The 26764-nt window shown below is 40.8% G+C and overlaps 1 protein-coding gene across 1 annotated transcript in view; it reads right to left on the bottom strand.

The window, feature by feature from the left end:
• Nucleotides 1–26764, bottom strand: part of TBC1D5 (TBC1 domain family member 5) — a 513309-nt gene that overhangs the window by 414577 nt on the left and 71968 nt on the right. Inside the window, exon 2 of the mRNA XM_082257835.1 lies at nt 1063–1129. Coding sequence (XP_082113961.1) covers nt 1063–1129 — 67 coding nt within the window. The remainder of the gene's footprint in view (nt 1–1062; nt 1130–26764) is intronic.

The following is a 26764-nucleotide window of genomic DNA, read 5'->3' on the forward strand; positions in this document are numbered from 1 at the left end:
GCAGGGGGGACCCGTGAACAGGAGGATCTGGGCTGCACTGTGCAAAACCATTACACATGTAAGGCTCCATTCACACCTGGGCGTTTTCAGCTCCAAAAACGCTCAAAAGAAACGCTTCCAAAACGCCCAACAAGTAAAACCCCATTCATTTAAATGGCCCCTGTTCACATCTGAGCATTTTGCAAAACGCCTGTAGCTGAAAAAAGTACATGAGCTTCTTTTTGGGCTGATTACCAGCGTTTTTGATAGATGTCAATGAAAAACGCCTGAAAAAATCGCGGTAAAATCGCGGTAAAAAACGATACGCTCAAGTGTGAATGCAGCCTAAGTATAACATGTTTGTTATTTTTAAACAAAAAAAAAACAAGACTTTAATATCACTTTAAATAAAAAGTGTTGGCATATTTTTAAAATCTTCAAAGGCAATTCCATTAGTGATATAGAATACTAATTGCTTCCATACCAATCATATAAGGGTTTCCAAACTAAATATATATTAGAGATCGACCGATTATCGGCAAAGCCGATATATCAAGGGCCAATATGGACTTTCCCCGATATATCGGAATCGGCTTTTTATTTACCGATATTGCCGATAATTCAGGGAAAGTGCTTGTACCGGGGTGATGCTGCAGCTAGAGGCATCACCCCGGTACCGGTGTCCATAGCCAACAGTTGGCTGTCTTGTAATGACAATCGATGCGGCTGAGAAGCCGCTCGGCTGTCATTCCAAGGGGCGGGAGGGGACGCCCCCGGGACGCCCCCCCCCCCTCCTGCCACCTTCCGCGGCTCGCCTTCACCGCCACCGTCTGACCAGGGTCTCTATTTCTTTGAATTTGGCGTACCCAGAAGTGATGTCATGACATGACATCACTTCCGGGTACTGGCGGCGCAGAATTTAAAAAACTTACAGCATTCAAAACAGCCAAACTTGGGGTTTTGAATGCTTAAGTGCAGAGGAGAAGTTTGTGGTCTTTTAGACCCCCAGATCCCTCCACCACAGTACCTGTAGACATTAAAAAAAAAAAATAAATTTGAACATTTGAAGCTGTTAAGCGGTACCTGTATGATATGAAGATTTGTTCTGAATCGGAGACTGGGTTACTTCTTTTGTCATCAACTGATGTTCCTATTAAAACAAAAAAGACAACATTATATATAATCATAAACAGATTTTGTTATTTGGATTTCTTTTTTTTTTTCATTTTTTATTTACAGAGCAAAATAAAACATGCTAAAGAATGTTTAAAAGACGATAGGTCTATTTTAAGTTTTTTCGCATATACCACCATGGCAAATATACACTTTTAATGGATTTCCTAAAAAACTGTATAGAATTCTAGCAATCTACTGTTCTTCTAATGATAGAACGGTATGGAGCAGCGCTATATTAATATATTCAACAGTGAAAAAAACTTAGCATCAATGAGTGTTACACACCATCCAATGATACATCCCATAAGTCCCAAAAAATATATATATGATGTCACCAAGCCGGCTGACATCACTTACGGTCTATGGCTGAGACCGAAGTTCAGAATTTTACACTGCTATCATCCTGGGACCCCTCGGTCTGGTTTTTTTGCTACATTAGCTGTCTTTTACCTGATTGTAAGTGATTATTGTTTTTATTAAAGCTACATTTTACATACTACACTATGGAGATCCCTATTTTTTTTTACATGACCTGAGATTTACCTGCAATGGAGTGAACCTCTTCAGCCAACAACTGATTTCCATAAAAATACATTATCATTATCCCTAAGTGGCCTAAGGTGAGCGGCCACTGCCCTTAGTGTTGGATATCGGTTGTGGGGAAAAAACACCTTTATTGTTTTTTGGATCACAGTATTCAAGTATCAATAGACTTTTCTGCTGGTCATTTATCACTATTGCACAGTGCATTTGGACACATTTGCCTATATTATTTTGAGTATATTTTTTTCATGTATATATGTAAATATATATATATATAAATATGTATGTGTATATATATATATATATATATATATATATATATATATATATATATATATATATATATATATATATATATAATGTTTTGGGACATGTATATATCATCGGATGGTGTGCAACACTCATTGATGCTAAGTTTTTATGCACATTCGCTTTTATTATATTTATCATAATATTTTTTTCACATGCATGCTATATGTGTTGAAGCACAAGATATTTATTTATGTGTTGGTGTGAATGTTTTTTCACTGTTGTATATATTGTTATAGCACCGCTCCATACCGTTCTATTATTTTCAGTGTATGTAGGATCGGCTGCTATATCCAGTTTTTTATATATATTGTATATTATTATTATTATTTGACTCTCACCTGGTAGCGCATCATTTTTTTTTCTTATACTGTTCTTCTATTTCTTACTTTTGTTACTCCTATTACTTACATCAAGGGCTGGAACAAGGGGTGAGCAGGAGGGGCAGCCCTCCTTGGCAGAGTGGTATGGGGGGCACCCATTGCATGCTCTATATAAGTGGGAGGCAACCAGTGGGCTGTCACAGCATGCCCCAACATGCCCACTCTTGATCTTATCTGCCCATAGCTGGCACACAAAAATACACCATACACACTTAATTACCTTCTAGGTGTGGAAAAAAAAGTGACTGTCCATACATATGCAGCACACGCTCAATGCCAACCATAGGCAGCTGGGGCAAGGGGGCAGAAAAAGTGCCGCATTCTTACCCTGGGTGCTGGATGAAGATGTTTGAGTACATCACTGAGCAGACTGGAGTGCAACCATTATATACAGGGACTTCCCAAAAAAAAAAAAAACATTCTATTTTATGGCTAAAAACATTGTCACCACCAGATGGAACTTTCCATTCTGGGTTAGCTCTGGACATATAGGAGGGGGACCACTGTGTTACTGCGTGAACTGGTCTTTAAAAAGAAGGAATTTCCAGAAAATTGCACCCAAGGATAAAGTAGGTGAGTGCATGGGACAAACCCAAAAAAGTAGTCGAACTTCTGATGATGTAAAAAAGCAAAACAAGCAGTCCTGGCACAATAAATCACAACACAGCCCAAAATATATCACCCAAGACAGAGTAATGAATCTTGTTACATCTGTGTATTAATAGTTTTATAGAACACATAATTGTCTTAAAATGCTTATTTTATGTTATTTATCCTATACCCTATGGCATTTTAAAGTAGAATGTGTGAAAGACAAGGAATTACGGCTAGATTAATGCCCTGCAATACTGACACAATCAGATTTCCACATTATTTAATAGAAAACATTTCAGCCTATAACTAAAATGAGAGCTTGATTAAGTTTGACAACAGACTAGAGTAGGGATACAGCTGCAGGTTTGGTTTTTCTGAAAACAAATGCATTCAATATGGAAAACGTGGAAGACATAAAACAAATGGCAAATTGTCTCCTAATATTTGAAAATAGGCTTTTTATTGAAGGGATATGGGAATTTTATTGGAATGTGTGATAGGGTTGCTTGTAGATTTATGCTGGTGATTTATGTGAAGGATCATTAGGGGATGCTTCAACAAACGAATCCCATATATACAGCAATGTTCTCATTACAAAAAAACACTGTAATATAATTTATGGGTAATATATAAATAGGCAATGCTGAAATGATGCAAAAGCCATATAAATTATTTTAGTGTCTTATGCTAAAATTGTTACAGAACAAGCACATCTATAGAATTCTCCCTAGATATTCTAGGAACATTGAATACTGAACTTTGATCAGCTTCACTTAAAGTGATTGTAAAGTCCCGTGTTTTTTTTTTTTTTAAATACAAAACATGTTATACTTACCTCCTCTGTGTAATGGTTTTGCACAGAGCAGCCCAGTTCCTCCTCTTCTCGGGTCCCTCTGCTGCTCCTGCGTAGAGTGCCCCCACAGCAAGCAGCTTGCACCCCGGCCGAGCTGAAGCTCTGTGTGTTCATGCAGACACAGAGCTGATGTTCGGCCCTGCCCCCTCTCTCTCCTGATTGGCTAACTGTCAATGGCGCCTCTGCTGTGTCTCAACAAATCAGGATGGAGAGTCCCAGACAGGAAGGGACTTGTGGACATCGCTGGATAGAGATGGGGCAAAGGTGAGCATTATAAGGGTGTTGCTGCTGCACACAGAAAGCACAAAGAAAGGCTGACATTTTGTTTATTTTGAACATGTGACCAGCAGCAGACTAGAAGCTACTCCTGCTTATGTTACCATGCAGACAGGCTGGGAAACAGCTGTATATTGATTAAAAAAAAAAAAATATATATATATATATATATACACTCTCAAAATTACAGAGCCATCTTCTACATATAAAAATAGAAGGGGCAATGCTAATTAAACAGTGTGTGTTTAGTATTACTTTAATAAGAATTTTCTCTTAAAAAAAAATAAAAAAAATAATGCTAATAATCCAGCCCACCCTCCCCAGTCCCCATCCAATTTCTCACTGATCTCTCCATTGTTGCAGGGACCCTTTCAGGGGTTTACATCCTAGGGCCCCAATTTGTCTCCATCATTGGCTTATTATGTGAACTTCTCATTGACTTGAAAGAAGCTGTACTTTTTGCAACTCTAATGTCAAAGTAGGTGAGGAGGTAATGCACAAAAAAATGGGCAGAGCTGCAAAACACTTGAAGAGCCTACTGCTTTTAGGAGGGGTAGGTAACCACCTGTGTGGAGATTCTAGGTTAGATTAGGTTGGAGAATAAAGAGGATGAGAAAAGTTCCTTTATATTTTCCATAACTGTTGCTTGCACTCCCTGAAAATAAGAGTCATATAGAGGATGTTCTTGCAAGATTTACACAATTGAATCTAAGGGTCATTGAAAAGGAGCACCCGATGTCCAAAAAAAAAAATCAATTAATGAATTTTATAGTTATTTATTGGAGATAAAAGAAAACAAGTAGAGCCAACATGTTTTGTGGAAATTGCATCCCTCTTCTTCAAGGCTGTATTTTTTTGAAGAAAAGTTAATTTTGATCCTGTCTTCTCTGATCCTCTCCTTCTTTTACTGTCCCCAACCCATCTACTGATAGAACAGAGCCTTGGGGGCACTCTGCACATGCTCAATTTGGTGTGTATTGCTAGATAGATTTTTTTCTCTTTTTTTGGAAGGTGCATATGATCAGCACAGGGCCACTCAGCACTGTCTAGACAAACGGTAAGGGGTCATGCAGCCTCACAGGACAGTCAGAGGAGAATGAAAACTCCTCCTTAAAGCTTTAACTAGTGTTCTGCCGGTCACTCATAGAAGTCAAAAGGCTGCTATATACTGCTGATGAGAAAAGGTATTTAGCAGTTTTTATTTACTAAAATAATTTCATTTCTATGTTCTGTGTACTGTGGGAGACCAGACATAGTGAATGCAGGGCCCCGGGTTTAGTAACACTTTAAGCGCTATTGTAGTTTGGTAAATCAGATTATTTGGCAGGCAATGGATGGCTTGAATTTAGGCCCTGTTCACACCTGAGCAACTCTGCAGCTTCACTTTTTTGCGTGTTTTTAGAGCAGCACCATTCATTTTGAATAGGCCTCCCTCAGCTCAAAAAATGCACCATAGAAGCTCAAGTACCACATCTTGCAAACCAAGCCAGGCAATTTTGGCACTGTGTGTTGTGCCATGATTTTTGTGCATTTTGTCAGATGACAATCGCAGCAAAATTAAACCTCATGTTGGGTGTTGCACATTCCACAGCTTTATGTGATTCTGAAATTGCAGGCAGAAACTTGTGATTCTGCCCCTGATTCCAGAGGTGTGAACAGGGTCTTAGGCTACCCTGCAGCACCAACCGACTTAATGACATTTTTAAAATGGAATGAGATGGCTTTAAATAATTATCGGATGCAGTCACTGTTTGGCAGCACAACTTTGTTAAAGTGTTACTAAACCCAGGACCCTGAATTCACTATAGCTGGTCTCCCACAGTACACAGAACATGAAAATGCAATTATTTTAGTAAATATAAACTGCTAAATACCTTTTTCTCATCAGCAGTATATAGAAGTCCTGTAACTTCTATCAGTGTCTGGTTAAAGCTTGTAGGAGGAGTTTTTATTCTCCTCTGACTGTACTATGAGACTGCAGGACCCCTGACCCTCTGCCTGGACAGTGCTGATTTGCCCTGTGCTGATCACATACACACCAAACGGAACATGTGCAGAATGACTCCAAAGGCTCTGTCTTATCAGGAGATGGATTGGGGGACAGTGGAAGAAAGGAAGGTTTAGGGAAGACCAGATCAAACAGCCTTTTTACACAATGCGGAGGATTAAACTCTTCGGTCCCACACTGAGCATAACAAGCATGCTTTACTGCACATACAGACTGATTTTACTATTGTGGGTTTAGTAACACTTTAAAACACAACATACATCGCCAGCACACCAATTATCCTCAAGATAACATCCAAATGTTTTTTAAAGTGATCACATCACAGCAGTAAAGGTGAAACACTTCAGAACCATGCAGTACTGTTTCGTCAGCCATGTGATGATCACTCTAATGAGGATTATCGCATGCCTGATGAAGGAGTCCTGCTTGGCTCCAAAATGTTACATCTTTACTGCTGTGATTTGATTACATCTGGACATTATCTTGAAGATCCATGGTTTGCTGGTTATGGTAAGTTTTGACTTACAATATTATTGGTCTCCAGCTGATAGTTGCCCCTCATTAGCGGGGTCACCAGCAGGAGGAATGAGGTCCTGATTCCCCTATATAGATCTTTATTGGGCTCTCATTTAGAATACTGCGTCCAGTTCTGGAGACCTCACTTAAAAGATATTAATAAGAACGAGTAACAGGTAACCAAAATGGTGAAAGGTCTGAGGGATAAAATATTTTAAAAGTGACTTCAGGAACTTAATATGTACAGTCTGGAGGAAAGAAGGGAAATAAGAGACATGATTTAAACCTTCAAGTAAATCAAGGGTGTGAATCAGGTTCAAGAGGGCAGTATGTTCAATATGAAACCATGATCAAGAACATGGGGACATGACCTCAAACTAACTGGAGGAAAGTTCCAAACTATTCTTAGAAAGTATTATTTTACTAAAAGGGTAGTTAATGCTTGGAATAAACTTCCAGCAAAGGTAGTGAGTCAGTCAACAGTAAGTGGTGTCAAACATGCATGGGATAAACTAAGATCTTTAGTGCCGGTTCACACTGCCACGACATGTCAGGCGACTTGGTCAGCCTGGCAGGTCGCGCACCGTCGCGGTCCATTGTGTAGTACAGGACCGGTTCTAATAGGAGCGACACAAGTCGCTCCGACTTAGAAAAAGGGTCCTGTACTACTTCGGGGCGACCTGGAGCGACTTACATAGACATTCATTTTACGAAGTCTGTGCAAGTCGCGCCGAAGTCGCGCTGCACGCGACTTCACAGGTCGCCCCCTAAGTCGGAGCAACGTAGTGTGAACCGAGCCTTACTCGGACAAAACAAGTTAACAAAAAACAAAACATTTATAAAAAGAAAAATGGGCAGACTCGACGGACCACTTGTTTTTTTTTCTGCCATACCTTTTCTATGTTTCTACAGCAAAAAATAACCACCTAACTTCCCCCAGAAATTTGTTGTATATTTTGATGATATTTTCTAACATTTTTGTGTAGTAGTTGCTACAGCACATGCCTACTCCGCCATGTCCAGGAACGTGTGACATGGATGTGTATACTGTATTAGGGCAGGAGGGGGTGCTGCAACTTCTGAATACAATAGCCAGTAGTGTAGCTTTCTCTATCTGCGAGGAATCAATTGACTTTCTTTCATTGTAAGACAAACAATTTTTACATGTAAAACTCAAAAAAATGTCAGAACTATTGGCCTCTTCCTCATTCTGCAAATGAGGCTGGTGATGTGATTTTTTTTTTAACATAAATATTTTTAGATTACTGCAAATTATATGAATTTGCTTAAATGTTGCTTTAGTAACCTACTGTACTAATATTTTGGTATCTCTTTATACTTTAAGAAGGTGTACAGGGTAGTTCTAATTACAGACCAAAGTTAATTATAGAACTGTAGTGCAATAATGAAATTAATGATAATTATTGAATGACTAGCATGAGCTAATAACTGGTTGGAGAAGGCAAACTATTTTTTTTAATTCTAAATTAGAGAGCAGCAAAACATATACAAAGAAAGAATTATAAAAAGATCTAATACCTTACATAATCAAGTAGAGACACTAAATGCTTTAGTACGTTAGAGACACATGAAATGTGTCCTTACATAGCCCGTAGGACTGTTCTTTGTAGACTGGAAACTATTTTTTTTTAAATACTTTTATTCAAATGAGTGTAATATATTTAAAAAAAATGCATATTTGTAATGTATATAAACTCTAACAATGAATGTCTTTTGTTTGCTTCATTTCATTTGTTAGATATACCATTGAAAACAAAAAACAAAAAAACATTATACTCCTGTTAGAAATTCAGTGAGCTCCGGACTTCTTGTGCACTATGCAAGTGATATAGCAAAATCTCAAACAGAACTATGGCCTTGTTCCTAAGCTTTGGGGAGGAGGAAAGGGGGAACAGCTTAGGGTGACAATGCTGCTCATTCATAGCTAATGTAAAGTGAGTGAGCATTTTCAGTCTAGGAAGGGGAGTGTTACTGGCAGGATCACCAGGTAAAAAATAGGTAAAATGAAAACAAATGCAGACAATAAGAAAACTAAGGCAGTCACCACATCTAAGGCTTTTGATATGCTTTCAGCTAACAAAAACAAAATGCCAGATTACTAGCATCCTGCAAGTCGGCTGCAAGTCCTGGTTCAGTTATGTTGTGCAATACCCTGTTTCCCCGAAAGTAAGACATCCCCCGAAAATAAGACCTACTTACGGTTTTGCCTCTCGCTGAAATATAAGGAATCCCCCCGAAAATAAGACCTCCCCGATAATAAGGCACCCCCTGAACATAAGGTCTCCCCAATAATAAGGCCCCCCAAAGCTACCGTAACTCTGGACCGTAGCGGCGGGCGCCCCTGCGCAGCTCACTTTCGGCCGCATCGCAGTCGGAGCAGACAGGAAGTGCGAGGTCTCTTTTAATCAGAGAGCCCGCGCCGCCACCAGGACAAGCTGCCGCCTTCTGCTCGATCTGCCCTGACGGATGTCTGGCTGACTCACAATTAGACAGTGAGTCGCACGGGGCAGGAGTTGGGCACATTGTGTGGACACACAGGGGTGACCGAGGTAGGGGGGGAAATGTCTGAAAAAGTGGTGGGGTGGATGTCTGGTGAAGGTGTCCACTGGCACAGGGGTGGGGGGAGTGGGATCACTTAAAATGACACAGGAGGATCAGAAGGGGGGGAATCAAAATGACACAGGATGATGTAATTTGCTGGTTTGTGATGACAACCACTACCGTACCATATACAGGTAATACATTTCTTTTTTTTTTTGTTCAACAATAAATGTGTACCATATTCTTCTGCATGGAAAAATAAGACATCCCCTGAAAATAAGACCTAGCACATCTTTGGGAGCAAAAATTTATATAAGACACTGTCTTATTTTCGGGGAAACAGGGTAGTCATCCCACCACAGGGGTCACCGTGGCTGACTTTTTTATGCAGTAGACTAACAGAGCTCTTACTGTAGACTCACCACTGCAACTTTGCTCTTGCTAGAGACTTGCCATGCAAATTTGCTACAAATTGGAAAAGTGTCAACTAGAACTTGTGCTCAAGTGCTCTGCAAGAGTACAACTTGCCAGTGAAAATGTGCAGCAAGTTAACAAGACTTAGCATTCAACACTGCCACAAATTTGCGGCAAGTTAATTGGTGCCTGGGTGACATAGACACTTCCTATTGGCTGAACAAAGTCAGGGTTCTCTCAGGCTCCAGAAGTCTTCAGTAGCTGGAGATGGACTTTAACGTAGAAGGAAAAACTAAACAATACCCTGCCTTTTACATGTTTCTTCCTTGTTGCTCCCTGTAGCCTGGCAAATATTTTGTATTAAACTACACTGTAATAACCACTTTTCAGCATTTTCTATGCAGTCACATGACCTCAAAGTCTGCAAAAATGTGAAAGGCCGAGAACGGGATGGAATCACATTGAGTAGTGATGTCACCCGCTGATGTCCATAGCTCTAGGCGTTGTTGGTGGGGGAGAGAGCTCATACCCACCAGTAGCACAGAAAGGAGATAATGTTGGAGCAGAGCCATACAATTTATAAATCATGATTGCCTGAAACACTTCATTCACTTCATCAGCAAGTAGCTAGTAGCTATTCACATAAATCAAAAATATATGAACTGGTGACACTATGTATTCATTTAGCACTATATGTTTATAAGTACATTGTGTACTTCACAGAATGTACTTTACATGTATGTTTTATTAAATACATCTTTTCAGGTCCAGGAATTGCCCGTGTTTGCAACAGGCTGCAGATAAAAAGGCATGATGAGACTTGTAGTTTTACAACAGCTGAGAAGCCACAGGCTGTTTATCTGTGTTCTGTAGCGGTGAATAAACTCTGTGGTTGGTCTCCAGAGGTGCAGAGTTAGAAAGAACATGCTGAAATTGTGAAAGTAATTAACTTCTGGAATTTAGACTCCTACCTCATTGTACTCTTATAAGATATAACTTCAAAGCCCGCATCCTGAATAACATATAGCATAACAGAATGTGCACATGCACAGATGCATAACATTCAAACTAAACAAAAGATATATGATCAGGAGACACAGCAAAATTAAGACTTAAGTAACTGTAACATTTGAATATAAGCAACATAAAGCTGAACTCCAGGCAGAAATAAAAATATAGACATTAATACAGATGTGTATTCATTAAAGGGCTTGTAAAGTCAGAAGGGGTTTTTTTTTCATCTTAAAGCATTCTAAGCATTAAGATAAAAAGCCTTCCGTGTGTGCAGTAGCTCCCCTCAGCCCCCCTAATACTTACTTCTGAGCCCCCTTTCTGTCCAGCGATGTCCATGAGTGCCTTAGCCATCTGGGACTCTCTCTCCTGATTGGCTAAGACACAGCAGTAGCGCCATTCGCTTCCCCAGCCTGGTATAGTGGTGTCCCCCCCCCCCCCGGTTCATCTGGGCTTCCTCCATTTGGCCATCTCTGTTTGCTGGTTCACATCATGGCAGCCTCACTAACTATGTAACTATATATGGGCACCTTAACCGGTTGCCGACCGCCGCACGACTATATACTGCGGCGGTCAGCCCCGGCCAGGCAGAGTGACGTATCGGTACGTCACTCGCCTGTCACTGACTTGCGAGCCTATCGCGGGCGGGCGCGTGCCCGCCGAGGCGCGCGCCCGCCGCGGCTCGTTCACAGGCAAGTCAGTGCGTGTGACCGGCGGACTCCATGTCCGCCAGTCACACTGCGATCGCTCCTGTGAAGGGAGAAAGACAGAGCAGCTTGTGTAAACAAGCTGCCTGTCAGTTCTCCCTGTGTAAAAGTGAAGATCTGTCCGTTCTACTATGTAGAACGATTGATCTTTGCTTTTACACCAATAGGAATGTCCCTACACAGTTAGAATCACGCCCCTAGGACACACTTAACCCCTCCCTGTCCAATAAAGTTAACCCCTTTCCTGCCAGTGTCATTTTTGCAGTAACAGTGCATATGTATAGCACTGATTACTGCAGTAATGTCACTGGTAACCCCAAAAGTGTCAAAAATGTCAGTCAAGGGTCCGATCTGTCTGCCGCAATGTCGCAGTACCGAAAAAAAAATTGCAGATCGCCGCCATTACGCGTTAAAAAAAAAAACACCAAAAATGACAAAAATCTTTCCCTTTGTTGGTAAACGCGATAACTTTTGCGCAAACCAATCAAAATACGCTTTTTGCGATTTTTTTTACCAAACATAGGTAGCATAAAACAAATTGGCCGAAAAATGTTAAAAAATTTTGATTTTTACTTTTTTTTGGGGGAATTTCATATAAAAAAATGTGAAAAATATTGTTATTTTTGCAAAATTTACGCTCTTTTTTTTGTTTATAGCGCGTGATCAAAAAATCGCACAGGTGATCAAATACCACCAAAAGAAAGCTCTGTTTGTGGGAAAAAAAGGACGTCAAATTAGTTTAGGTACAGCGTCGCACGACCGCGCAATTGTCCGTTAAAGTCACGCAGTAAAAAAGCGCAAAAAAACCCCTGGTCCTTTAGCAGCCAAATCCTCCGGGGCTTAAGTGGTTAAAGACCACAACATACAGGGATATACAATGTATGGTTAACAGGAAACACACACATCATAGGATGAACTGGATGGACTGATGTCTTTTTTCAGCCTCACTATGTTAACTATGTAGCTTAACCTGCAACACTGTCCTGGTTGGTTGAGTTACCTGTGACAGCACACCAGAGGAGATCTATCCTGTAAGTCTTTGCCCGATTATGGTTCACTAGAGTGGCTAAGGGGAGTTTTGCATTGCACTGCACTTTTATCATGGACTAACTGTTCACCTATGGGTTTGTTTCCAGTAAACTTTTTAATGTTTTATCATTTACGCTGGTGTCATCAACATTGACTACAATGCTCATAGTTGCCATCCACCATCCACATCAGTGGGTCCATTCAGCGTTTTCTTGTGGTTAGCTTTGATATGACTGTTTGCTTTTTAGCACCGCTCCTGGTGCATTTTTTCCACACAGCTGCTCTATGGCGCCCTGCCCAACCTTGTGCTTTATCATGGAGGTAGCGTCAGTCCCAGGTCTCTTAGCGCCAGACTTTTTTTCTTTGGTTTAACATTACGCCATTGGCTTCAGCTGCTGTCAATCAAACTCAATTAGCCAATCAGGAAAGAGAAGGGGCAGGGCGGAACAGCAGCTAGGTGTCTAAAAGGATACATGGAGCTTCAGCTCTGCTCGGGTGCCCCCATAGAAAGCTACTTGTTGTGGGGGCACTCAACAGGAGGGAGGGGCCAGGAGCTCCAGCCAGTGACCCGAGAAGAGAATCTGGGCTGCCCTGTGAAAAACTACTGCACAGAGGAAGGTAAGTATAGAAAAAAAAAAAAAAAAACAAGACTTTACAATCGCTTTAATAAATTATCACTCTTCTTTTTTTAAATATCACAAGTGTATGCACCTGGATCTGGCTTAGTATCAGCTTCTGAGGAGCCTGGAATTAACCCCAGCAGGGGAAAGGCTATTTTAGACCTGGAAACAGGTCTAAATGGAGGTGAAAAAACACCTTCACTGTACTTTATTGTACATGAGAAAGTTTGTCACTGAATAATTAAAGCAGTTTTGTGGTTTGAAAGTAAGGTTTTGGTTTAAAAACATTAATTTGATTGCACATGGATAGGGACAGCCAACATTTTTGATTTTATTTTGTTTGCAGTTGTGGTAACACAATTATTAAGTTGCAGCCATCAGACACAAGTTAGAAGTAAGGGACACTTTAGGTTAGGGATACTACACACCTTTTTTTTTTTTTTTTTGTATCAGTCTCTTGCAATTCCCCCATAAAGGCCTGCTCTTACTAGGGATCGCACAGGAATGAGCTGTGCATTCCTGTATTATTCAAATGCAGTTCTGTGTGGTGCGATTTCGGCCGGACCACACCAAAAGTAGAACATGCACTACTTTTGAAAACTCACTGCAACCACATTGCATGGTACTTCTGCACCAATTGATCAAATTGCATTTGCAAAAAATGTTTGGGGTGTCATTAACTTAAAATTTCTGTGTAAGGATACGTATGTGCTGCTATGTTTAAACAATGAGAAATGGTGAGCAAAAATATGCAAAACTCCTAATTGTTTAAATGCCGAACAGCTGCAACCATTGAATAGTGAACTCAAACACTATGTATAAAAAATGAAAAAAAAATATAAAAATGTTAAGCGGACCATTTATACTTTTTTCATTACCTTATTATTGACACCCGCTGCCGATCTTAAAAGAAACACGTTTAAATGTAGTGCAGGAAACGTGTGGAGTGTGGGTTTCCTGCACCCAGTTCTGATGTGAACTGGCCCTTTAGCAGGACTTAAACTGTGATACGGAGGGGCAGACTGCCAGTAAGACATGCTGCATGCATATTTACTGACCAGGAACATGCTCATAGGTGGAGAGAGCAGAGTGAGCAGAGGGATCAGCTCTTCAGTCTGCTGCTACTCTTTCACTTTCCAGTTAGCAAGCTGGAGATGGAGAGAGTACACAAATACATTCCTTCTATGATCTATAAATGTAAGTGGTATATTCAACTTGGCTGTGTTGTGTGGCAGGACTATACAAACATTAAGAATGGACAAAAAGACAGCTTTTTTGGCAAGTGAAACAGCCTCCTTATATACATATTTTATCTGTGTATTCAGCTATCAGCATACATATTAGCTGTAAAGAACAACATTTGACAAAGAAAAAAGTTAGCTTATCAACTAAGGTTGGCACCTAGGTGTCAAAAATGAGTTGTGTCACCAGCAGGTGGTAGAGGGCTCTCACCAAAGCTAAAAGTATCTGCCATTTATCAATATTTCTGATGGTAAAAGTGCAATTGGACAAGCCCTTTAGGATTGCCTGACTAGTGACAACAGACTGTTTTGATAGGACCACCTGGCGGGTATTAAACTGTCTCCTCTGCAATTAAAGATGACTACCTGCCTGCTTACAGTCCTCTTTGAAATGTACACAGTGATGCACAAGTGCAGTTCAATTTACATTTCAGCACACAGATTATGTGCAGGAGTGACATTATCCCATGCCAGCTGATGGAGGTGGCCAAAGACTGGCACCAGGAAGAAGATGCTGTCACCAGTGATGAACACAGACTGTTGAATTAAAGGACTATTGAATTACAATTAGCTTCACTTTAAGCAGGTAGGGTCAGGTCACAGACAGAAAAAGGGTTGACGCTCCACAGAAATTGCACAGCTGTCATGCTGTGTGCTCTGCTTGGGTGCTATTAGTATTCCTTCAAAGGTAAAGTATAGAGTATGTTAGTAAGCTTATATTCTCAGTCCTTTCAGTGTTTACCATAAAATAAATTTTACACTCTGTCATACATTTTCTATTCTATCCTATATAGAGATTTGTAGATTCGCCACTTGGGGGAGCTCTCGTGGCTCAGTGCTATGACTCGGTTTCCTGCCTAACTAACGCTGAGCCATTAGTCACACAGAGAGTGCGTTGTCTTTAGTAAATCAGCCAAATCACAGGAGCCGTAAAATGCAGTGTAGGGATAAGGGAATCTGCATTGTTTCACAAACAGCTTTGCAAATCTTATTCAGTTTGATGTATGCAAACCCCATGGAGGGTGAATCTTATCATTAAATTAATGCCATTCGTAGGGCTACTAAGCAAGCCACTGTCAAACAAAAGGCGTTGGGAGCTGTACACTGCAATGTGGTACAAATGGCAAAACTAAAATATATCTCATTCTACACAGAATTGTCAGCTCTCTGTAACAACCCCAACACCCTCTCCTGTGAGCCCACCCATTTACAAAAAGGAAGCTGGGTTATCTATTCCTTCAAATTATGGGCCCTTGTGACTCCAGGGCAAAAGCTTTACAATGCATTATAGGTTGTAGCTATAATAAACTAAAAGTTTGCAATCTGCAAATTTCACGAATCGTGAGGACTTTCTGCGAACTTATAGTAGCAGCAAACCTAAACCTCACTCCGGCCTGTTTGTGATGCAGGATAGCTATTCCTGGACATGCCCATTGAAGACTGCTTATTATCCCTTAGGCTACAGTCACACCAGCAATTAGGGCCATTATGAATAGAAGGGTCAGGAACCTAAAATTTCTGACATGGCTCAGCAGGTAGGTGCAGCTGCCAGACCCGTTCACTATAATGACTGGTTGCCAGTGGCCGCAACTAAGCTGCAGCTAATAGCGACTTTTCACTATAGTGAACGGGGCCAGCGGCTGCACCTACCCACTGAGAACCACAGCAGAAATCTCTTATTCCTGCCGCTACTATTTGCACTGGGCCTAATCACTGGTGTGAATGTAGCACAAAAAGCAGAAAGCCTGATGTGACTGTCAAAGTCAAAATTTTTTTACAGCCACATATAACATTTTACACTGCTTTGGAAGTTCAATTCTAATAGGCTGATACGTAGAGGGTCAGTAGAGCCCAGGAATCAAGGTTTTGCATTGTGATTTGAACAGAAAGAACAAAGAGATCAAAAGAAAAAGGGAGTTAACGCAGCAAATATACATAGTATAGATTTATAAGGCCAAATATCTAAAAATAAAAATGCCACATAATCACATATGAGTTATAAGGAATAATACACAGGAATAGTACAGAATGTTAGATTGAACATGAATTGATAAGTCTTCCATAAAAAAAGCACTTGACCTGCAGCCTTTTTTATACATGGACAAATACATAGTTTATGTGCTAGCAAAGTCAAACTGCAGCTTATAGAGCAAGCAGGATACTTTATTTTATCAAAAGAAAGAGAGAGAAATAGTGAGGGAGAGAGAGTGAGGGAGAGAGAAAGAAAGAAAAATAGACAGAGAAGAGAGGAGAGAGGGAAAAGAGAGAGAAAGATAGAGAGAGAGAGGGGGGGAGAGAGGGGAGAGAGGGGGGGTAGGGAGAGAGGGGGGGCGAGAGAGAGTGGAGGGGAGAGAGAGAAGGGGGGAGAGAGGGGGGAGAGAAAGAGAGGGGAGAGAGAGAGGGGGGGGAGAGGGGAGAGAGAGAGGGGGGGAGAGAGAGAGGGGGGGAGAGAGAGAGGGGGGGAGAGAGAGAGGGGGGGAGAGAGAGAGGGGGAGAGAGAGAGGGGGGAGAGAGAGAGGGGGGAGAGAGAGAGGGGAGAGAGAGGATGGAGGGAAGAGAGAGAGGGGGAAAGAGAGAGAGAGAGAGGGGGGAGAGAGGGGGGGAGGGAGAGAGATCTGCCTCTGTACAAAGCATCCTAAATATGCAATTCAGTTGTGCGCACCAGTTGCCAAATTAATGTTCCAGAACTGAAAATAGAGCAGGGAAGGCCAGTTGAACTAATAAAGGTCATAAGAAAGAATAACAAAACTGAAGTTATTCACCCTTGAGAAGAGGCATTTAAATCCTCGTACACACTCAGATTTTCAGACAAATATTCGTCCATTTTTTGTCACATGCTAGTCTCATATCGAAAGTGAAAGTCTCATATCGAAAGTGAAGAGGTTACTCAACATACGGAAATTTTCGTACACCAGAATACAACTTCAGAAGGGATGTCATGTGTTGAATTGTTTTGTATGTATTTGTTCCTTTCCGAGCATACGTAGTCTTGCTCTTACTATTTTCTTTTGGATGAAAACTGTACTAAGTAAACGAAAATCGGACTTTATGTTAACGTACAAAAATGTGTTTAGCTTTTGTCATCCGAAAAGTCGTATTCGGCTGGCTGTTGAAAGCACCATACTAACGATCAGAAAATTGGCAGATTGTCGTACGGAATTTTACTTCTGATTTTCCTATAGTGTGTACGGGACTTAAGGGGAGTTATGATTACTTTGTAATAATTAAATATACAGTGGGTACGGAAAGTATTCAGACCCCCTTAAATTTTTCACTCTTTGTTATATTGCAGCCATTTGCTAAAATCATTTAAGTTCATTCTTCTTCCTCATGAATGTACACATAGCACCCCATACTGACAGAAAAACACAGAATTGTTGACATTGTTGCAGATTTATTAAAAAAGAAAAACTGAAATATCACATGGTCCTAAGTATTCAGACCCGTTGCTCAGTATTTAGTAGAAGCCCCCTTTTGATCTAATACAGCCAGGAGTCTTTTTGGGAAAGATGCAACAAGTCTTTCACACCTGGATTTGGGGATCCTCTGCCATTCCTCCTTGCAGATCCTCTCCAGTTCTGTCAGGTTGGATGGTAAACGTTGGTGGACAGCCATTTTTAGGTCTCTCCAGAGATGCTCAATTGGGTTTATGTCAGTGCTCTGGCTGGGCCATTCAAGAACAGTCACGGAGTTGTTGTGAAGCCACTCCTTCGTTATTTTAGCTGTGTGCTTAGGGTCATTGTCTTGTTGGAAGGTAAACCTTCGGCCCAGTCTGAGGTCCAGAGCACTCTGGAGAAGGTTTTTGTCCAGGATATCCCTGTACTTGGCCGCATTCATCTTTCCCTCGATTGCAACCAGTCGTCCTGTCCCTGCAGCTGAAAAACACCCCCACAGCATGATGCTGCCACCACCATGCTTCACTGTTGGGACTGTATTGGACAGGTGATGAGCAGTGCCTGGTTTTCTCCACACATACCACTTAGAATTAAGGCCAAAAAGTTATATTTTGGTCTCATCAGACCAGAGAATCTTATTTCTCACCATCTTGGAGTCCTTCAGGTGTTTTTTTTAGCAAACTCCATGCGGGCTTTCATGTGTCTAACACTGAGGAGAGGCTTCCGTCGGGCCACTCTGCCATAAAGCCCCGACTGGTGGAGGGCTGCAGTGATGGTTGACTTTCTACAACTTTCTCCCATCTCCTGATGGCATCTCTGGAGCTCAGCCACAGTGATCTTTGGGTTCTTCTTTACCTCTCTCACCAAGGCTCTTCTCCCCTGATAGCTCAGTTTGGCCGGACGGCCAGCTCTAGGAAGGGTTCTGGTTGTCCCAAACGTCTTCCATTTGAGGATTATGGAGGCCACTGTGCTCTTAGGAACCTTAAGTGCAGCAGAAATCTTTTTGTAACCTTGGCAAGATCTGTGCCTTGTCACAATTCTGTCTCTGAGCTCTTCAGGCAGTTCCTTTGACCTCATGATTCTCATTTGCTCTGACATGCATTGTGATCTGGAAGGTCTTATATAGACAGGTGTGTGGCTTTCCTAATCAAGTCCAATCAGTATAATCAAACACAGCTGGATTCAAATGAAGGTGTAGAACCATCTCAAGGATGATCAGAAGAAATGGAAAGCACCTGAGTTAAATATATGAGTGTCACAGCAAAGGGTCTGAATACTTAGGACCATGTGATATTTCAGTTTTTCTTTTTTAATAAATCTGCAACAATGTCAACAATTCTGTGTTTTTCTGTCAGTATGGGGTGCTATGTGTACATTCATGAGGAAGAAGAATGAACTTAAATGATTTTAGCAAATGGCTGCAATATAACAAAGAGTGAAAAATTTAAGGGGGTCTGAATACTTTCCGTACCCACTGTACATAAATAAATTATCCATATAGTAAACTTGGAGTAAATTTCTTCACTTAAGGATAATTTCAAATGACAACAGGGACACCCATCGCATACGGAAAAAGGCTCAATTCCAAGAAGAACTGTAGAAACGTGAATTTAAATTCCACAGACGCTAATGCTGGCCAGCTCAGTAGAATGTAAAAAAAAAAATAAAAAAACTAAGTGTGTTTCTGCACAGAGAATACTGTAACTGGCTGTTAAAGGCTAACTCTACATTAGAACATGTTACATCTGAATTTAGGCTCTAAAATATAACCTGTTGTTTAGCAACCCCCAACCCTCCGACTCCCCCTCCAGACATCATGCGGGGGTTCATCTCCCCCACAAATGCTGTCACTTTTAAAATTAGCCTGGCAGTGTGGGGCTTCATCAGTACAGCCCCATCATTCATTCACAGAGACATGTGTGTGAAAAAACTTCCATCGTGGCAGATGGACTTGAATACCACATTCAATTGAGTACCACATTTGTAGTGTATTGACACTACCTCCAGTAGTATTACCTACCTTGGTATTGGCATGGAGGCAAAGTCTGCATGAACCTGGCGTTGAACCCACTGATTTTTGCAGGCTTATGTGAAAAAAAAATGCTAATTTTTATTCCTGCAAAAATATGTGCATTTTTTATTTGCTTTTTTAAAGGTGAACATAGCCTTTAATAATGAACAACATTGGATCTGTTGATCCAGGTTCAGTCAGCTTACCTAAGGGAATCAGAAAGGATTTTTTTCCCTACTGGAGCAAATTGAACCATACAGGCTTTATTGCCTCTCTTTGGATCAACTGCGGGTTTAGGAATTAGAGGTCGCAGGTTTTAAATGTTATTTTTGTCTTCTGGTTGAGCTCAGTGGATATCTCGTTTTCAAACTATAAGGCATATGCCATTCCGATAATATTTTATGTCAGGTTTTATCATTTAATACCAACACATTCACAGTATTGTGTACAATTTGTTCAATATCTATATTTTTTTTTTTTCAAAACATTTTTCAGGTTGGTTTAAACAACTAAAAGGTATAGTAAAGGCACAAACTGTATCCTACAGACTTTTTTTTTTTTTTTTTTTAACGTTGCTAGAAAGTAATGCTTTATGCTGCGACTTTTATATATTTGTGTCTAAATGGTTTGTGCACCTATTAAGATTTTGTTTCTTGCAATGAAAACAAAATTGAATAGTAATTTTGTTTCATTAACAATATTAAAGTGAAGAATTCAGTTTGGTGTGTGGGGAAATAGCAATAAAGTTTTCAAGAAGAAAAAAATGGCTTTGTTCCTTCAATCCCTGGTTGAAATTAATTATAGCAAATGTTTATGAAAACATCTGTTCCATATAGTTATAAATTCTTAATTTTAGCATAGATGAGTCCAGGCTCTCTTTATTGTTTTGAAAGATAACAAACTCTGACAAATAAAAGGTATAGAAGAGAACACATTATGAATTTGCATTCGCGAGGCACCCCGTTTGCACACTGCAATTTCGGCTCGAATGTGAGGTCCTGCCATTAAATAACAAATGAGAAATCTCTGAGGGAAGAGCAGCTTTGTGTTTTTTAGTCAACAAAGCACAGACATAAACAGGGCGCTTGTTTAGAGGAGTCTGTTCATTAGCATTGTGACAGATAGTACAATTTTAGGATTTTTGACAGAAAGCGCAATGTTACTTTGAATATTTAGGGTTTATCGTTTACCATCAGTGCAGAAAATCTGTGCTAGCTACAAGCTGCCAATCTGGTTAACGTGTATTTTTTTTTTTTTCTACTTCGCCGAAACCCAACTAGCTGTTCCATACAAACACAAGTTCACTAGTCTAGAGAACCTTTAACAAAAAATTCCGATAGAAAGATGTACAATCTAAATGTTTGTAAAAACACATGCTGCTAAGTCTAGCCATTAACCACATGCCGACCGTCTAACGTACTTTTACTGCGGCAAGTCTGCTCTCCTGCACTAAATCTTGTACCTGTACGTCCTTTCATGCAGCGGCTCCAGGGTGCGTATGCCACCGGAGGCGCGATCACAAGCTGACTGGCTACAGGGGGAGCCAATCAGTGGCGGGGACATCAGGTCCCCGCAATTGTTCCCGAGAGACACAGAATGGCGGTCTGTCTATGTAAACAAGGCAGATCGCCGTTCTGACAGGGAGGAAGACAGAGATCTTGTGTTCCTGCTAAGCATTAGGACAAAAAAGGTAAATTGTTAAAATATATTAAAAAAATTAACCATTTATGAACACAGGGTTTTAGTAAAATAAATTTAACTCAATGAAGGTTTAGACTTACATAAATGTAAGTGATCCCTGTCGTTATCTTGATATGTAAGCCAGCATCTTGATTTTTTTTTTTTTTTACTAGTCAGTGCTGGAGGAAGCAAAGTCCAGGCAAATATTAACCACTTTAAGACCGGAAGATTTTCCTGCTTAATGACAAGGCCCTATTTTGCGATTCAACACTGCGTTATTTTAACCGACAATTGCACGGTCATGCAAGGCTGTACCCAAACAAAATTGACGTCCTTTTTTTTTCCTACAAATAGAGCTTTCTTTTGGTGGTATTTGATCACCTGTGCGATTTTTATTTTTTGCGCTATAAACAAAAAAAGAGCGACAATTTTGAAAAAAAAAAACTATATTTTTCACATTCTGCTATATAACATTCCCAAAAAAAGAAATTTAAAAATCAACATTTTTTTAACATTTTTAGGTCAATTTGTTTTCTGCTACATATTTTTGGTAAAAAAAAAAAAAAAAAAAAGAAAAAATCGCAATAAGCGTATTTTGATTGGTTTGAGCAAAAGTTATTGCGTTTACTAACTACGGGAAAGATTTGTGTCATTTTTATTGTTTTTTTTTTATTATTTTACTAGTAATGGCGTCGATCTGCTATTTTTTTGCGGGACTGCGACATTGCGGCGGACAGATCGGACCCCTAACTGACATTTTTTACACTTTTGGGGGTACCAGTGACATTATTACAGTAATCAGTGCTTAAAATATGCCATGTAATAATGCCATTGGCAGGGAAGGGGTTAACCCTGTGGGTGATCAAGGGGTTAAATGTAAGCCTAGGGGAGTGATTTTAACTGTGGGGGGGTTAAGCTTTTGAAATGATCATAGAGACATGCAATCCTATATAGCAGGATCTCCTGGTCTCTGTGATCATGTCAGGGAGAATAACAGACGGCTGTGTTTACATCAGCCGTCCGTCCTTCTCTGTCAGGAGGGGAAGATCGCCGGTGTCAGGCAGCCATCGGAGCCACCTGGCACCCACACTGGCTTCCCCGCTGACAATCGGGGTGGGAGAGCGCCTCCGGCGGCGTGCACTCGCCCCCTAGTGGCTTCCCAGGCAGATGACGCCTATTACCGCGATTTTGATAAAAAGACAAGGCGCCTCTAGGTGCAGTAGGCTCTGAGTATTTATTAGGTTAAAAGTATAAAAGCACTCACATTTGGTAAATGTGACATGGGCATAGCAAAGATCTGTTTGGAGTCTTCCTATTCACTGTGCTGAGTGGTTGCAATGAGGACATCCGGTGATCTGCTTCCTGTAGATGCGTCCTTTCGTCTGTGTCTCAGCCTGGTCGGCATGGGATTTCCTGAAGGCAGGGTGTGGACGCAGCGGCTGGTGTCCAATAGAGCGGGTGGTGGGCGGTTACATGTTTCGGAGCTGAGGTCTGACGAAGGAGCTGAGCTCCGAAACATGTAACCGCCCACCACCCGCTCTATTGGACACCAGCCGCTGCGTCCACACCCTGCCTTCAGGAAATCCCATGCTGACCAGGCTGAGACACAGACGAAAGGATCCATCTACAGGAGGCGGATCACCGGATGTCCTCATTGCAACCACTCAGCACAGCGGATAGGAAGACTCCAGACAGATCTTTGCTATGCCCATGTCAAATTTACCAAATGTGAGTGCTTTTATACTTTTAACCTAATAAATACTCAGAGCCTACTGCACCTAGAGGCGCCTTGTCTTTTTATCTTTATCACTTTCAGAGCAGCTTCTCCTCTCCAGTGCTGCTGAAGTGCAGTGTCTCACCTAAAGCCTGCTGTATTCCACGGAAGCGCCCATACAACAAACCCTTTTTTTTTGTATTACCGCGATTTTGCCTGGGAGAGCCACACTGCTGACGTAAGAAGGCAGTGCAGCGACGGCAAGTGGTTAAGTAATTATTTTCTCTGCTTGACTCCACCTACACAAAATAGAGCTCTCAGTTTCAAAAAAAATTACACTAACATGAGGTTTATTTTTATTTTAGTAGCAAGGAATTATTTCAGACTAGGTATAAGGAGTGTGCTTGTAAGTTGCCCACAGCAACCAGTCAGAATTCATGCTATAAACCTGTAGTGAAGAAATGACAGTTGGGTGCCGACAGGTTGCAATGGGCAATAAGACATTTTTTGCTAGTGCACTTTTTATACATAGGCCTAACCCCCCCAAGCCAAAATTGTCAATCTGTCATCTTGTGTTTTAATTGATCAGTGCAGAAAACAAACCATTAATTCACGTGTAAATGACTATAGGTGGTAGATCTAAAACTTAACCCACGGCCAAAGCCACAGATATGCTACTTGCCCCTGCATCTAGACATTTGCTGCACCACTATTTTCCACCCCCAGAGGTCAGGCTAGTATTAGTTGCTTAGAGAAGTTAGTGGGATCCAAACAGAGTGCACCTTGGTGAAAGACTTCTTTGATTGGCCAACTGCTTTGTTGCCTAAGAGCTTGTTCACACTATGTTCAGAGACCTGTGATTTCTGCATCAGATCAAAGAGGGTTTTTGCAAGGGCTCATAAAAAAAAAAATAAAAAAAATGTTTTCTATGAGCCCAGTTTAAACCACAATGGAGTGTAGAAAAACAGAGTAGACGGGCATGTTTCTGCCCTGCATAAAAGCCCACCTGTAGTCTGTGTCTGTCTCTGTTCCATAGCTCCGGTACTGTGCAAATAAATGAATTAAATGTCCATTGGTGCCATTTAAATAAAGCTAAAATAGGGAAGCATTGTAAAGACACAGGCCCCCCCCACCCACACAGAAACAGCCTGTGCGCCAAAATGGATAGTGCAGGTTGATGCAAACAAGCCATCACTCTTTCTGATAGCAGAGGGAGGAAGACTAATGTGTTTAACTACTTTCTGCACATAGGATGTCCATGGACATGCTTGGGTTTCAGTAGTTATACCGGGATGATGCCTGCAACTACAGAATCTTTTCCGCCGGTGATTCCTTTTTCTATCAGAAGTAATTTGCTAACTAGCCACTTGATCACTTCTGCGGGTGGCGGAAGGGGGTCCCACCCCCCTCCCGATGTTGCCTTTCCCGGGCTCTACCACCCCATCGTGGGGCCCGGGACCCATGTGGCCGACGATGATTGCTGCACTGAACTGAAAGAGAGAGGAACTGACGTCAGTCCTCTCTCTCTGTAACCCCAGAAACCAGGAGCCATGAGTATTTAGTCATTTCCAGTTTCGATCTGAGTCTGAATGGCTGCATGGAAGGTTAGAGAAGATATTTGGGGTCTAATAGATCAACAACATCCAGGAATGTTGTTCAAAACTATAAAAAAAAAAAAAACATAATTAAAAAAAAAAAAAGTTAAGTGCTTCCGTCCCACCGTGCGTACGCGCAAATGCGAACGCATACGTTACAACTGTGCGCATATGTAAATGGTGATTGCACCACATGTGAAGTATTGTCGGGAACATCAGAGCAAGAGCAATAATTCCAGCACCAGACCTCCTGTTTAACTCTAAACTGGTAACCTGTAAAGGCCTTTAAAGCATTGCCTATTTAGAATTTTAAGCATCATGGTTTGCCGCAGTCCACTGTGTAGATTCAATTTTAAAGCGTGACATGTTAGGAATCTATTTACTTGGCCTAACATCATCTTTCACACTACAGTAATCCCCCGCTACATCGCGGTTCAGTTTTTGCGGTCCCGGTAATTCGCTGGTTTTTTTTGTAATGTTATTTTACTATATAAATCATTAAAAATGAAAGATTTTTGTGTTTTTCATAGCTCTTGCTCTGTCTCTAAGTATCTTTTATGTGTTTAAATGAGTTTCTATTGTTTTAAAAGTGTGTTTAAAGACCTTAAAATGCTTCTACACGTACAGTGACAGTAAAAAAATCATGCCTACAATGCATTTTAATAGGGTTTTTCTATTTCGCGGAATTTCACTTTTCGCGGCTGGGTCCGGAACGTAACCCCCGCAACTGTATACATATTGGGGTAAATATTGTGTTTTTTTTTTATTCAATAAAGTCTATTTTTTTTTTTAAACTGTGCAAACTTACTATAGCTCACTCCTGGAAGAGCTCCTCAGTTCATATTGATATGTTCAGACGTAAGGTTTCCTGGATCATGCTCAATGAGCCCCTTGCAAGTAAGCTTAATGATTCTGTACCTCGTTTTAGGAAGGTATGGGAGCCATGGGTTCATTACGTTAATATTGAACTGTAGGAGGTCTCTTTCTGGACCCTGGTCTGGATTCCTGTGTTCGAGAGGATAATGCAGGCTCTTCGTCTGGGTTTCCCCCTCTTTATTCTGTCTTTTTCTTCCTCTGGGACCTCGGTTCCAGTGTTCCAACCGGGTCCCCCTCTTACTCCCCTTTCTCTTTCCACTTCTTCCCTTCTCTATTATTGAATTGTATGCCCTTACGATTGTGGCTAGTCCCCGTTTTAAGCTTTCGGTACGCATCGGATACACAGGCTCAGATGCCCTCTTAGTAATTTGAAATGTTTTAGTACTTCTATGCTTATTTGTTTTTCGATTGCCTCGGTGTTTGCTAGCCTTTTGTTATATTTAATTTGAGGCTGACATTGTGTTTACGCTGTATTTTGGTCAAGGCTCCAAACTATGTGACTTCACTGTACAAAATTATTCTGACTTTCTTTAATAAAAAAAATTTTAAGAAAACTTGTGGCGCAAATATTGCGTGCCATAATAAATGGCAAAACCCACTATTTTGTTCTATAGGGCCTCTGCTAAACGTATATATATATATATATATATATATATATATATATACATATACACACACATACATGTTTGGGGGTTCTACGTAATTTTCTAGCAAAAAAAGTAGATTTTTACATGTAGGAGTGAAGTGTCAGAAATGGCGGTATGAACGGTTTAATGTTTTTGAATATACATGGATACAGTTACAGTAGCTCACAAAAGTGAGTACACCCCTCACATTTTTGTAAATATTTTATTATATCTTTTCATGTGACAACAGTGAAGAAATGACACTTTGCTACAATGTAAAGTAGTGAGTGTACAGCTTGTATAACAGTGTACATTTGCTCTCCCCTCAAAATAACTCAACACACAGTCATTAATGTCTAAACCGCTGGCAACAAAAGTGAGTACACTAAGTAAAAATGTCCAAATTGGGTCCAATTAGACATGACGACCCACCTTTTCCCCTCGGTGTTATGTTACTCGTTAGTGTTACAAGGTCTCAGGTGTGAATGGGGAGCAGTTGTGTTAGATTTGGTGTTTTGCTCTCACTCTCTTATACTGGTCACTGGAAGTTCAACACGGCACCTCATGGCAAAGAACTCTCTGAGGGTCTGAAAAAAGAATTGTTGCTCTACATAAAGATGGCCTAGGCTATAAGAAGATTGCCAAG

The sequence above is a fragment of the Pelophylax lessonae genome (genome assembly GCF_965119305.1).
Source record: "Pelophylax lessonae genome assembly, chromosome: 5".
In the NCBI taxonomy this organism is placed as follows: Eukaryota; Metazoa; Chordata; class Amphibia; order Anura; family Ranidae; genus Pelophylax; species Pelophylax lessonae.